We start from the raw sequence: 15,088 nt of genomic DNA, 5'->3' as shown, positions 1-15,088 counted from the left end.
TGTTCAAAACACTTACTGTAACTAATCTGGTACTTCATTCATAAATATGAAAGGTCAATAAGGCATTTGAGAAAAAGCCAACATAAGAAGAAAAAAATCAAGATAAACAAATAGAGAAAATGACCCTAAAAGAAAAATGATCCAAGAAAATAAAGAGAAATCTTTATTTTAAAAAAAAGGCATATAAATAATACCCTCAAAAAGATTTTTAAAATATTATACGCACAAGTTAAAACATACACTACAAAAAAGAGCAATATGAGAACAAGAAAGAATTCTTGATGTTAAAATTAAAACGAACAAAGCAAAACACTAAGTAAATGAAGCTAACAATAAAGTTGGAGAAATCGCTCAGAATATAGGGAAAAAAGACAGAGATGGAAAATATGAGCCATGAGGTCAACATCTAACAGGAGACTGAACAAGAGTTCCAAAAAGAAAGAACGAAGAAAATAATAGAGAGAAATACAGAAGAAAGTATCCTAGAAGTGTAAGTAGACTTGAGTCTTCATTTCGAAAAGGATGATCAAATGTCAAAAATAATGAATGGAAAAAGACCCTCGAAAGACACACTGCCATATATGTCCAAAAGAGCCTAAATCTGGAGAGAAAGAAAATGTTGCTTACAGAATATCTCATCAGCCAAACTGACCGCTAGACGACAAAAGCAGAATGCCTTCAGAGTCCTGGGGAAATTATCCTGACCCTAGAATTCCATGCTGAACCAACTCTCAGACAAGTATGTCAGTATAACAAAGACTTTCCTAGAGTGTAAAATTTCCTTCCTACACACCCTTGTTGAAAAAGGTATTTGAGGATTTACTCCAGGGGGAAAAAAAGAGGGGATTTCAAAAAAGATGATGGCACTGGATGCAAGAAACAGTAGACCTAAGCCAGCAGTACAAAGAAATTCCCAAATGACACCTCTGCAAACGTCTACAAAACAATTAGCCCTGATTAGAACAGAAAGTCAGTGAGCTCTGGGTAGAAGGTTTTTAAAGCAGATTTCGTCAAACAGACAACAGGACTGATTAGTAAGCTAAAAGATATAAGTGATAAGGTTAAAAAAAATCATATGTTCTTTTTTGCCAAAAAGAAGACAAATAAAAATATAGGAAAATCAAAGGGCCATTTAAAAAAGACACGGTCCAAATATGAAGTAAAGTACATTGTGGTACAACTAACTGACTGTAAGAAAAGATGATCTCTGACCCTGACGCCAGGAACACTTTTCTGAGCAGCGCTAGTGGAGAGACACAGGACTGCTTTTTCTCTTTGGTCTAATCATACCACCTAGTTCTGCAGTGAATACTGCTTATATAATCATGATACTATAGTGTTTACTGGTTTTCAATTTTAAAAATCAACCTATTTTAAAAATCAAATCAAAGAAAGCTTAAGTTACAGAATAACAAAAAATGTAAGGGAATGTTATAGAAGATGACAGAGGTCAGGAAGTAGGTGGGCTTAAAGATAAATGGAAGGTAGTGTAGGACACCAACTTTCTAATTGTAGCCAGCAGGAAGTTAAAAGATACTATCAAAGTTGATATAACACAAAATACAAATAAAGAATATTATTCAACATTATAAAAGTAAATGATCGAAAAAAAACAAAAATAATAGAGACAAGGGAAGGCAGGAAGAAATGTATACAAACTAAATTCCTCATCTTTTAGTGAGGAATCAATAGACCACAAGAATAACAATAGTTAACATTTATTGAGTGTTAATAACACTGTTCTAAGCACTTTTTTAAGCACTTTTACATATAAAATATCATTTAATCCTCATACACACCCTACTATTATCCTCCGGACTGTTTGAACCAGGAAATAAGATATGTTAAGTAACTTCCCCAAGGTCATACAAGTAAATACAGAAGCCAGAATTCAAACTCAAGCAACCTGAGTGCAACCTCCACCTCTGAAGCTGTGACAAGTGACTATTTAAATTAGTTAAAATTGAATATAACTTCAAGTCTGGCTCTCGTCACAGCAGACACATCTCTAGTGCTGTGGCAGCACAGGTGTGGAAGCTCTCCATCATCACACAGCACGACCACACTCTGCTCTGCACTCCGTTCTCTCCAGTATATGTATGCGTCTAAAATTGCTAAGTCCAGAAATAAAGGCATAAGCATAATATTTAGGATATCAGTGGTAACCGCGAGTAAAACTAAAAATAAAAGATAAAAATCGTTAACCTCCTACAATGTAAAAGGAGACTTTAAAATTCTGTACCATTCAACATTATTTGGGCTTTTAAAATCATACAAATACTTTCTACTCTCGTCCTAACGCGGCTCCGGGGGCACCGTCTTCCTGGCCACCCAGGCAGCCTCCGCTGAGTGGGCAGCGAATCCAGCGGGGCGCACGGCCGCCCAGTGAGCGGAACTGGGCGAGTGGGACCAATTAACTCAGTTCAGCAGCTTCCCGCGGTGTCCGCCCCGCACCCACGCCGCTGCCGGCCCAGGAGCCGGGATGGGGCTTCAGGACGCAGGGATGTCGGGGCCGCCGGACACAGGCCCCGAGGGCACGACGCGCCGTCCACACGACATGGCCGTCCACGCCTCCGCACACTGGGCCAGCGCCGAACCCCCGCACCCACCTTCCCGGGCTCCATCGCGGCTCGCAGGCCCGGGCGGTGCCGCTTGCCTTGGCCTGGCCAGGCGCGGCCAGAGGAGGCGGCCAGCGACACCCGCACCCTCGGCCAGGCCGGCGTACCCGACTCCTAGCAACCGGCAGGGGGGAGCAGCAGAGGGCCGAGCGATCGCTGGACCAGCATGCCCCGCGGCCGACTCCTAGCAACCGGCAGGAGGGAGCAGCGGAGGGCCGAGCGACTGCAGGCCCGGCATGCCCCGTGGCCGACCGCAGCCCGCGCCTGCGCTTCCCTGACTCCTAGCAACCGGGAGGGGGAATAGTGGAGGGCCAAGCAATCGCTGGACCGGCATGCCCTACGGCCGACTCCTAGCAACCGGCCGCTGGGAGCAGCGGAGCACTGAGCGACCGCAGGCCCGGCGTGCCCGAGCCAAGCCCAGTGTGCCTGCGCCTTCCCGACTCGTAGCAACCCGCAGGGGGAGCAGCGGAGGGCCGAGCCCTCGCTGGCCTAGGGCGCTCTCGCCCAAAGGCAGGGGGACGTGGAAGGAGGCTTGGCAGCCTGGCTGTGCCGCCACCAGCGACTTTTCGTTTGGGTTGGGAGCACTGTTGGGGGCAGGGGGTTGCGCACCAGCTGTGTTGTTAGGTTTGGGTTGGGGCTACCCTGGGGTGTTGACCTTAAACAAATAGCCAGTTATTTCTCCAGCAAAATGGATTTATTTGGGATCAAAAAAGAATTATAATTTGGGGTCTGCAACCATGGCAGCCAACACAAGTGTTGATACCCGTTCAAGACAAGGTTGATGTGAGGGAAGCCATATCGTAGAAAAGAAGTCATATTGTAACTTTGAGTGACCTCTGACAAACTAACCCAGCTGGATATGCACCCTCTGGGAGATCTAACTGCTCTGTAGAATTCACCACTCCTGCTTGTGCATGTACCTCCCAGCTGTGATAAGATGATAACTTGGTTCTTTTGAGTTCCTGCAGAATGTGATGACCCCCCAAACAGAGAGTCATGCTGATAGCCATCATCAATGAAAACTGAAAGATCTGGTGTGGCACTCCCAGTCTGTAACACCAGAGGGTCCACATTCCTAACCCCCTCCCCTATATAACTGCTGTAAGATTTTGTGCCCACTTAAGATGATTCTCTGAGACATTAGTTGGCCATCTTCTCCCTCGCTAGCAAGCTGTAATAAACTGCCCTTTCTTTTCCACCATCTTGCCTCTTGATGATTGGCTTTTGTCTCCCAGAGAGCAGATGGTGCCCTTTGTGCGGTAATAGTGTGAGTGAGAAGGGGAGGAGAAAACTTAGAGAAGGGAGGAGGAAGTTGGGGGACTACTGTAAACAAAGAGTTTATTGGAGGATTGGAGAGTTGGACATGTAGTGGCTTTTCCTTGTCTGAGTGGGACCGTGTCTCCTCGGCTGAGCCCTTGGCCTCAGGCAGAGGAAGTCTGTCTTCTTCTTGTTGGGCTCTTCGGCCTCCTGACCTCGTTTTAATGAGGTTTCTGATTATTAATTTCCAGGGGCGCTGGGTCCCCTGCCCTGTTGGCATTAGGTTTGGGTTGGGGGCATGGGGGACACTAGTGGCCCAGATCTCCAGGCGCAGAGAAGGCTGGGATGACCCTGCTGGGCAGGCAGCAGGACCGAGCTGACATCGTCACCAGATATCCAGAGCTACAATGAGGAAACTGAGGCACTGAGTCTACTGCTCCTTACCCAGCTACAGCATAACCTCAGAGACCCGCTGACAAGTCCAGGAAAAGAAGAGTGTTCAGGTGCTGAAACAGCATCTGAAAGCAACCTCACATCCCACCTTTTAAAAGCAAGAAAATTAAGGCCCCCAAAATTTAACTTAGCAAGTTCACAGTCAATAATGAAAAGAGCTTTTCATCTGTATAAGGCTTTGCACTTGACAAATTATTTTCCCATATGTTGTCATTTGATAAAACACTCTGTACCACGGGCCCTCTAGGACCAGTTCAAACTGACCCTATCTTATCAACAGAAGGTTTCTCAGGGGCAAGCCAAAAATTTGCAAGTCATGTAGCCAGAGCATGTGTAAAGGAGAAAATCTTAATCTGAAATGACCCCAGAACCAAAGATTCTCCCCACCAAGGAACCAGAGGACCAGGACATGCCTGGAACTTGAAAGTCGGACTGTCATCAGAGGCAAAGGGGTCCGCTGTCTAGGAAGATCCGGTGTTAAAGCCCCTTCCACACCTTACCATAAATGTTTAAAGCCCTCCAATCAAAACCTGCCCTGCCAGCATATCTGAGTACCAGCCTTTTCTCCCTAACCTCTTAAATTCCACCCCAAATCCTGGATTGGGGAGATAGATTCGAGAGCTTTTGCCTCCGGTCTCCTTGCAGGTCAACCTCAAAATAAAGTTTTTCTTTTTTCTCAAAAGCTGATGCCATAATAATTGGCCCTTTATGTGTATCAGGCAAAAGAACCCCATCTTTGTGCAGTACCACCACCCTGTAAGATTAGTAGGAATCAAGAAGTATTTGAAAAAGTAGTTGTTGAAAGAATGACTGTTTTTATACCAAACAAAAGACAAGAGACAAATATTGTGCATCTCAGATTTATTTTATCAAAATTATTTTATTTGGAGATTAAAATAAAAGCCAATCTTAAATACACAAGACTGGAGAGGTGTAGGTCCTATTCTAATGATGCACATTATAACAGACATTTAGCTATGTTTCCACAACTGTTTTGCATTTGTTTCAGTATGCAAATGTTACTTAGAAAAGATTCCACTTAATGTTTTCACAATAAAAAAGAATAGACTCTCAAATCATATGTTAAGGAGTACATCAGTGAGCATCTTATTAATAGTCTATGCTTTTTTTTTTTATAATTTTATTTATTTATTTCTTTTTCCCCAAAGCCCCAGTAGATAGTTGTATGTCGTAGTTGCACATCCTTCTAGTTGCTGTATGTGGGATGCGGCCTTAGCATGGCCTGAGAAGCAGTGCGTCGGTGCGCGCCCGGGATCCGAACCCGGGCCACCAGCAGCGGAGCGCGCGCACTTAACCACTAAGCCATGGGGCCGGCCCTAGTCTATGCTTTTGATATCATGGTTTTTCTGTAGATACAAAATTTATTTTGCAGATATAGTTTTGAGTCACATACTATTATGAACCAGTTTACAATTTTAAGGATCTGTCTACTTTGCTCCAGATACAAAGGCCATTTACTCAGCTCTGTGCCTTAGAGAAATTATTAACAGATCCAATAAGCCTTTTACAATTGATTATACTCTGGTTTGGGACATATCACTACTACCTTTTTCATTTCCACTCATCAGCACTTAGGAGGAACATAAGACAAAAAGAAGATAGGAAAGGTAATTTCAGTGATAGCTACAATTTATTCAGGGACTGCTCCAGAAGAGGCACCAAACTAACTTTCTGTTCGGTAATTCATCTAATTCTCATAGCATCTCATGTGAGATAGGCATGTTACTGTTTTTCAGATGAGGAGACTGAGAACCAGAAAGGTTAATTCACTTGCCTAAGGTCACACAGCTAGGCTGGTGGCTGGTCTGATGCCAAAGTTCATCCTCTTAACCACCATGTCACTCTTTGTCAGCTGAGAAAACAGCTGATACTGGAAAAGCTTCAGAGTCTTTGTTGAATATGAGGATAAAGTCAGGCACATATACGCTGCATGAGTGACCTGGGCGTGGCCCTTAAAGCCCCCCCCACCTCCCAAGGGCAATCCAAACTCTCCTCAAGATAATTATGTCTTGACTCTCCAGACCAGTCCACCCTCCATTGCAGCCAGTCACCTAACACGTGAATCTCACGTCCCTCCCTGCTTCTGTCTCCACCCCAGCTCTCACAGAGTTGCATTCTTTCATCACCAAACAGGAATAACCTAGAGTTCCCCAAATGCACCAGATTCACAGGCTTTGCAAATATTATTTCCTCTTTCTCACTATCCCCAACCATATTTGCCAAGTAAATGGATTTACACCTATTAAGGAAGCTAAAACAATCTTTCTCTCCTCAGATTTCTTAAAACAATTTTCTAAATAACTCATTGGCCAATCAATTACATTTTATCTTGTAATATTTCTTCTATCTTTATTTATTCCATAGATTGGCTTACTCAGTTCATTTGATGACCTGGGAACTGATAAAATGTTAGAGATAGAAAGCTAAATAAAACACTTTCTGGACCTCTAGTACTCATAATTGCTGGAGAATGAAATATGCATACAACCATTAAATAATGTGAAAGCATAAGAGCCACTCATAAAATGCAGTGCATGAGGAAGTGACAGAGGTCTGCCTGGAAGGAAGGAATGAGGTCAGGAACAGCCTCACATCAAACAGAACTCGAAGCACAAATACGAGGCAGAGAGGCTGGGAAAGAACATTTTGAGGCATAAACAAATATGGGTGCAAGCTCAGAGGGAGGCAGGGGTTCGGAGGGCTCGGGAGATGCAATAACTGACTGTGTCTAGAAGAGCACCATCCAGCAGAAATACAACTCAAGCCTCATCAGTAGTTACAAATTATCTAGTACCCACACTTTAAAAAGTAAGAAGAAACAGACGAAATCAAATTTAATAATATATTGTATTCAGCCAAATGTATACAAAATGTTATTTTATCGTATATATTATGACGTTATTTTACACTTTTTTTATACTGTCTTCAAAATCAGGCATATTTGAACAGGACACTTGTTCCTTTCTCCCAGTCAGCTTCACTCCTACTCACCCTGGAGCCTTAGCTCCAGCAGCCCTGTGCAGAGAGCCTCCCCTGCTCACCTGTTATCAAGTTCTCCCATACTCTCTTTCCTGTCATTTAAAAATTTACGTCCATCTTCCTCACTAGACTATAAACTACCTTATAATTTCAGGTTATGATAAAAGCAAAACCATTTCCACAGTAATAAACTACTTTGTTACAAAGGTCAATGAGCCTTCCTCTCCCAACCTCTTTAGTTTTCGTAGTCACATAAATACAGTGTCACTGTCATGTCCATGTATGCGGGTATGATGCAAAACCTACCTCCAGTGCTGGCTAACGCGCTGGTGAGAAGGCTGAGTCCTGAGGTCCTGTCCCTGACCGGCCTCACTAGCTGTGTAAAATTGGGAGGTTTGTTTTACTACCTTGTGCTTCAGTTAGCTCTTCAGTAAAAGGGGGAATTATAAGGTACTTACTCTGAAGAGTGATTGTGGGGATTAAATGAGTAATTATGTAAAGCACCTAACATGGCACCTAGCTCAAACTAAGCACTCAATAAATGTTAATTATTAATAATTTGTTATTGTTGTTATAATAGGTTATCACCTAAATTATAATCTTAGGGAAGATTAAAAAGGTGGGATACCAAATTATAGCCTTCCTTTATAAATTTATAAGTTACCCACTACTATATGAAACTATAACTAGAGCACTTTTTGGAATTTCAGAGAGCCCATTAACACCCTTCTCTTTTCTCAACCAGTGAAGAGACTGTGGTGACTCAGCCCCAGGATTCCTGCCCCTGCTGTCCCTACTCTTGTGTAACCCTCTCCCCCGAGTGTGAGTGGAACCTGTGAATGTGATGGCTATCCACCAACAACCTGAGTGGACGCAGGAGAGGATCTCAGACGAGGATCTCCAGAGGGCCCCACAACTCAGCCAACACTTGATTTCACCTCAGAGACCTGAGCAGAGGACCCAGCAAGGCCATGCAAATATCACCTTCATTAATGATAAAAACCAACAAGGGGCTTGTGACTTGACATATGGCTTCAGTTGAGGACTCTAATATGTACCACCTAATTCAGACTTCCTCCAAGAACATCGGGGCTCCCCCTCACATGCACAGAGCTGCCTCAGGGGCTCCTGAGAGCTGAGTTGTATTCAGTAGGTAAGGGTAATCGTGAAGATAAGCATAAGGTATAGACAGGATTAGCTCATGGGGAGGGGAATAGCACAAAAGGCTTCCCAGAGGTGAATACCTACAAATTGGGTTTTGAAAGGCGAATAGGAGTTTTGCAAAAGGACAAAAGGAAAAGGGTAGTCCAGACACAGGGAACAGCAGGTGCAAAGGCACAAAGGCAGGTAACAGCACGGTTTGGGAAGAAGGAGAAGCAGTGTAACACTGTGCCCAGACCCTGGATAGAGGGTGAGGTGAGAGGCAGGGTCAAGTTGTGAAGAGCTCTGCTTGTTGTGTGAAGGGGCTTTAGCTTCATACTGGGTGCAAAGGAAACATTTCATAAGCAGGGAAGAGATTCAATCAAATCTGCATCTTAAATTGGCCATTTGATAGAAATTGGGACTTTTAAAAATAATTTTTGAAGTAATTTCCCACTTAGAGAAAATATGTGAGTCCAAGAACTCTCTTGTGCCCATCACCCAGATCCCCACTGTTGACTTCACACCACATCTGCTGCCCTTGTGTCATCCAGCATCCAGCATCCATCTATACACGCTCACCCAAGATCATCTTTTACTGAGTCAGCTGACAAAGAGGTTCAGATCTGATCACCACAAAATACCCCACTATTTCCCCAAAACAAGGGCAGCCTCCGCTCCACAACCCTCTCTGTCAGGACGTCAACCCCAATACAACTCTGCTGCCCAGTCCACACATTCCCCTCGTTTCACCAACCATCCCCGAAACATTTCTTTTCCTTTGCGGCCCAGACCCCACGCAGAAGTATACGTTGCATGTGGTTGTCTTGTCTCTTTAGTCTCCTGTGATCTGGAGTAATTACAATTTCTCAACAAGAAAACAGGGTGACCCCACACTTCATGTGTCTGGTGAGTCCCCCGGGCTACACTCGGGTCAAGATTTCTGGCAGAGATGCCCCAGAAATGCTGCCATGCTCCTCAGCACGTCGCATCAGGACTCACAATTTCCACCTGTCTTCCCTTCCCCCTCACGCCCCCGCTGGTGACATGTCACTGGGTCATGTTGGTGTCTGCCCATGTTCCCCACCAGAAAGTCCCCATTTTTGCCTTTGTGATTGATGAGTATCTTGTAGAAGGTATTCCAGTTTTATTCCTCATCAAACCTCCACCTATCATCTTTAGCCTCCACTGATAACTCACTCCTGCACTACGATGATTGCTAAATGGTGATTTTCTATTCCCATCACTCTAGTTATTTATTTTCCATGCATTGATAACTTGTTCATTCATCTATATCAGTATGGACTCATGGGTTCCTATTTGACTCCCTAGGTTATAATCTGCCAATATCATCCTTCATTTTGCTGCTCAAATAGTCCCATATTTAATCAGTGGGAGCCCCTCAAGTTGCCTCCTGTGTCCTTCGACATCACGTGATTCTTTGAGCATTTTCTTACTTTCTAGCACAACAAAATATTCCAGGGTCAGCTTGTACTTTCACACTCCAGCCCTGAAGTCAGCTATTTCTCTGAAGAGCTCTGGTTCCTTTAATTAGAGAATGGTATTTAGAAGCCAAGATCTAAGAGCTACTTGTGCTTATTGATACTCGGGTACTGAGAGCTTCCGGATGCTCTCAGCAGACAGAAATAGAAACTATATAAAATAACACATATGCAAATAGATATACATCTATAACTTTTTATGTCTATCTGTGCATATATATCAAAACACACGACTTCACACAGCTCCAAGTCCAATCCAACACCTCAACGTTCTTTCTGGCCTCCCCCTTTCCATGCTTGTAGGATGTCCAACAGTGACATCGACATCTTATGTGTATGTAAAATGAAGAAAGTTCATCTCATGGCTTTCAATATCCTCAATATACGTGTCTACTTGCTGGACAACCAGGCTGACTAGTCTGTCCACCACCTCAGGTAGGCCTACCACAGCCTCCTCCGTGCCAGGGAGGGAAGGTCTCTGGGGAACTTTTAAAGAGGGCAGGATTAAAGGGCTATCAGTCAATTAAGAGATTTCTGTAGTAATCTGGGTCAGCAAGAAAGGACCAAGCTTTTTCCGATTTTTCTGCTCGGGTAAAGAATGGTTCTGTCACAAAGGAGCATCTCAGAAACACAGGAATAGGAGTCTTGGTGAGTTTGAGCAAAATGAATGCCAGCTATAGCACGAAAGGAAGAGGCAGTGTGCTCCCATCCTCTACAATGAAACCTGTGTAGGACGGGGGGACAGGCAGAGGTGGAAAAGGTGGGCGGGAGAGTAGATAAGGCCCAGACCTAGGCAGGGACATCTAAAACAGAGCAGAGAGGATTGAACTCAAACAGAAGGCAGCACTTTGTTTCCTGAAACTGGAAAGGATGAGTGCAGTGGCTAAAACTTTATAGTTTTGTGCTAGAACCTTCCCAATGATGCTCTTCTTTCCTCTGAGAAAGCAGGGCCTTTCACTGAAGAAGTGTCTGCACAGAAGGTAAGGAAAGAAATAATATGAACAGGTCACAGGAGACTGAGGGGTATAAAGAGTAGAATGCTAGCAAAAGCCTCAGAACCGAGCTGGGCCTGTTACCAGACTCGGTGCAGAAAGAGATCCGTTCAGCCTCACTGGTATGATTAAATACAGGTGAGTGGCCAGAGGTTCAGCGGGGTCAGGAAGACAGCTGAGGCCAGGAGTTGATTGGTGTACAACGTGGACACTTGTCTTCAGTGTCTTCTACGTTCCTAGGCCCCCAGGTCAAATGCTTTATCACAGTTGTGCAGGACTTTTTATGTGGCTTTGAAACCGAGCACCAAGAGGTTAAAAAATCTTCCCTGGGCTAGAAGAGAGCAAAAACTTTGAGATAAGCTTTGCTAACTGCAGCTGTCCATATTCAGCGTAATCAACTGTTGTTCAAAACTAACCAGGTCTTTCAGTCCCTCCTTAGTATATGAGTGAGCTGTCTTTCCCAGGAAGTCAAGCTCCAGACATCAAGATTCAGCCTCAGAAGGCCAAATGCAGGCTGAAGATGAAAACTAACCAGAAAAATCCAGTCAAGGGAAAGAAATTCAGTCTTTAAGGCCAAACACAGGCTGGTGGGAAGGTACCAATCAGCAAGGCCACGTGCTCCCCCTCCCTTACCTAAAACCCCAGCACATGCTCTCCGTCTAAACCTTCAAAACCCCTTGCCTCCCATCTTTCGGGGAGATGGGACAAATTTGAGGGCTCACTCTCATCTCCTGGCTGACGTCACCCGAAATAAAAATGCTTTCCTTGCCATAAGCCTAGCGTTCCAGTTTTTATTTGGCCCTCTTGTGTGGCGGGTAAAGAACCGTGTATGTGTCCGGTAACAGCTGGTGTTCACCCAACTCTTTATCTACAGGATGTGATTCTACAACTCTTTAGAGGGAAGACCACAAGACAGAAAGCCTCATGCTCCTTCCTATGTTAACAAGGCAATTACTTCTTTTGAGGTTGTAACTTAGTCTTTAGTGAGAGGTGGCATCAGAGCATTAAGCTTTTGCATAGGAAAAAGGTTGAGACTCACCATTTTATGTATTTCTGACTTACATAATGTAATTTGGTGAAGAGCAAGAAAGGAAAAACCACTTCCTTCCCTTGCTTGAGGTTTAGAGCCCTTGCCCGAAGTTTTGAGTCTTCTAGCCCCTAGAGCAATGTTTTCATATGAGGTATATATTTGGTATCTCCATAGCCACACACACATATATGCATACATAATTATAGACTCACAGATGAAGGGACAAGATAGGTGTGGTTTATGCATCCAGTACCTGCTGCACCAGGCACTGTGCTAGCCTGAGGATATGCAGACAGACATAATAAATATGGTTCTTGCCTTCATGGAACTTAAAGCTTAGTTGAATTACTAATGATACTTTGGCAAAGTTACCAATGCACGCAAATGCTCCTCCCACCCAAAAAGTTCACCTTAGCAGCAAGTCTTTTATTCATTCCGTCTAACAGGGCTATGATTACAGTTTAGACTTTAGTTGGCAGTCCTCTTCATCTTACAGGCTTTTGCCCTCCTACATGCACAGCAAAGTGGTCTGTGGGATATCACTGTTTCGTCCTGAAGACGCCAGGCTTTGTCCCTGCAGCTACTACATACTTATCATTATTCCAGAATCCCTGCAGGATGGCAGGGAAGAACTCATGTGACATGAAGAACACATGTCAACCATAACCTTAAAAATGTGTAAGTGTGCTATATTTCTCTCCAGTAGTTCCTGCCCTTCCTAAAGGTGATCATTCAAGGCTGCCAGTGATATAAAGATTTGAAGGGCGAGTGAGAGAGAGGAAAAAACAAGCCTTATTGTTATAAACTGAGTTAAAATTTCCTTGGAACTCACTGAGTATGATCAAAAGCACAGGGGGGCCAGCTGGGTGGTGGTGGTGTTAAGTTCTCACGTTCCACTTCTGAAGCCCGGGGTTCACCAGTTCAGATCCTGGGCGTGAACCTACTCACCGCTCATCAAGCCATGATGATGTGGCATCCCATAGAGAAGAGCTACAACTTTACAACTAACGTACACAACTGGGGCTTCGGGGAGAAAAAAGAAGACATAAGAGGAAGAGTGGCAACAGATGTTAGCGCAGAGCCAATCTTCCTCAAAAAGTAAAATAAAAGCACTTAGGAATTACCCTGATTGAGTTTACTAAAAATAAAGTGATCAAGAGCCGTCATCCTTCTCAGACATCACATGCAGGGTCTAAACTCGTTGTGTAGCATGCTGCTTAGGGGGACGGGTGCTGGATTCCCAGCTTTCCTGCTTGAGTGTCACCTCGGGAACGTTGAGATGAAATTTCTTCATTTTATATACACAAAAAGAAGACCTACCCTGCTGTGTTTTTCACATCTCTAAGACAGTTGAGAGATTTCCAAGTGGCCATCAGCATGACTAGAACGGTAACTTCTTTACCGCACTGCACTTTCAGAACCACTCACGAGAGTCAGAGTGTTTTAACATCGTAAAAATAGTCATGCGCCGCACAATGACGATTCGGTTAACGACTGGCGGCAGAGACCACGGTGCTCCCGTGAGCAGCACTACAGCCTAGGTGTGTGTGAGGTTCACACAACCACGAGATCGCCTAATAGCATTTCTCAGAACGTGTCCCTGTAGTCATTAAACGACGCCTGACAGCCTATCAAACAGTGACGTCCCACAACTTCGCAAGAGTAACGCACGCCGAGCGTGCACCTCCCCTTTCACGGGAGCCCTCGGGCCACCGCGCGCCCAGAAGGTGGCGCGAGCAGAGCCCCACCTCCCGGGGCCCCGCCCACATGCCGCGGCAGACGCACCCGTCGCCCGAGGCCCACAGGCGTGAGAAGCAGCAGTCCCCATTCCCGGCGGCACTCTGCAGCCAGAACCACCCACACACGCCGCCGAAGGGCCCGCCCCTTCTCGCGTCACACCCCCACGGCCCGCCGGCGGACAGAGCCCGCCCCGCGCCGTGACGTAGCGCGCAGGCCCCGCCCGCCCCCTAAGAAGACGAGCCCCAGGCCTAGGGCTGCGCCCGCCCTGCCGCTTCAGTGACGCCCCACCCACCCCGCGCGATGACGCCACACGCCAGCCCCACCAACCCCCTGAGAGGAGTGCCCCAGGCCCAGGGCCACCACAGCTCTCCCCGCGTGATGACGCTACACGGCGGCCCCGCCCACTTGCGCCTCACGTGGAGCCCCGCCCGGGCCGCGCTGAGTCCTCACATGCCGGCCCCGCCCATACCCCCTCGTGACGCGCCGCAGAGCCGCGCCCGTCCGCCCCGAGTGATGGCGCTCACACTGGCCCCGCCCACCCCACGTTGACGTAAGCAAGCCGTCCCCGTCCACCTCGCGCTGTGACGTGCGCCAGGCCCAGGGCTGCGCCAGGTCGCCGCAGTGGCGCGCGCCCTCCTGTCCACCCGCAACGCCCTACCCGCCCTGCGTGCTGACGTCACACGCCGCCCGCGGGCGGAAGCGCGGGCGGGCCGTAGCGGCGGCGCCGTCCCCTCAGAGGGGTGGTGGCGCGCGGGCTGAGGGCTGAGGCTCCTCGGCCGGGACGGGAGGCGAGCGCTAGGCTGCTGCGCAATGAGCGGCGCCCAGGACCGGGGCCCCGGGGCCGGCGCTGGCCGCGCCGAGCCCCCCGGCCGGGCGCTGAGCGTGGACGTGGCGGGGCTGCTGGCGCAGCTGGCGCGCAGCTTCGCGCTGCTGCTGCCGGTGTACGCGCTCGGCTACCTGGGCCTGAGCTTCAGCTGGGTGCTGCTGGCCCTCGGGCTGCTCGTGTGGTGCCGGCGGAGCCGCGGCCTCAAGGCCACCCGCCTGTGCCGCGCGCTGGCGCTGCTGGAGGACGAGGAGCGCGCCGTGCGCCTGGGCGTGCGCGCCTGCGACCTGCCGGCCTGGGTGAGTGGGGCCTCGCGCGGACCCGCCGCCCCGGTCAGGCGTCTCTGTCCGCCACGGCCCGTGCCCCGCCCCGGTCAGGCGTCCTTGTCCGCCACGGCCCGTGCCCCGCCCCGGTCAGGCGTCCTTGTCCTCCACGGCCCGTGACCCGCCCCGCTCAGGGGTCCCTGTCCCCCACGGTACGTGCCCCGCCTGCCTGCCCCGCTCAGGTCCCTGTCCCCCACGGCCGGTACCCTG

General features: G+C 47.3%; 2 protein-coding genes across 4 annotated transcripts in view; one reads left to right on the top strand and one right to left on the bottom strand.

Moving 5' to 3' along the window:
* Positions 1-2,948, bottom strand: part of DYNC2I1 (dynein 2 intermediate chain 1) — a 66,798-nt gene extending 63,850 nt beyond the window's left edge. For both annotated transcript variants that reach the window (XM_058534310.1, XM_058534318.1), the window contains exon 1: positions 2,610-2,948. In XM_058534310.1, coding sequence (XP_058390293.1) covers positions 2,610-2,624 — 15 coding nt within the window. In that variant the 5' untranslated portion in view covers positions 2,625-2,948. The remainder of the gene's footprint in view (positions 1-2,609) is intronic.
* Positions 2,949-14,517: 11,569 nt separating this feature from the next.
* Positions 14,518-15,088, top strand: part of ESYT2 (extended synaptotagmin 2) — a 96,835-nt gene continuing 96,264 nt past the window's right edge. The window contains exon 1 of one of the 2 annotated variants that reach the window (XM_058534253.1): positions 14,518-14,854. In XM_058534253.1, the coding sequence (XP_058390236.1) occupies positions 14,543-14,854 (312 nt within the window). In that variant the 5' untranslated portion in view covers positions 14,518-14,542. The remainder of the gene's footprint in view (positions 14,855-15,088) is intronic. The other variant, XM_058534262.1, reaches the window with a different exon arrangement.

This window comes from Diceros bicornis, chromosome 3, assembly GCF_020826845.1.
Source record: "Diceros bicornis minor isolate mBicDic1 chromosome 3, mDicBic1.mat.cur, whole genome shotgun sequence".
Classification (NCBI taxonomy): domain Eukaryota; kingdom Metazoa; phylum Chordata; class Mammalia; order Perissodactyla; family Rhinocerotidae; genus Diceros; species Diceros bicornis.
Note: the sequence above shows the minus strand (reverse complement) of the source record. Positions and strands in the feature narration are given on the sequence as shown.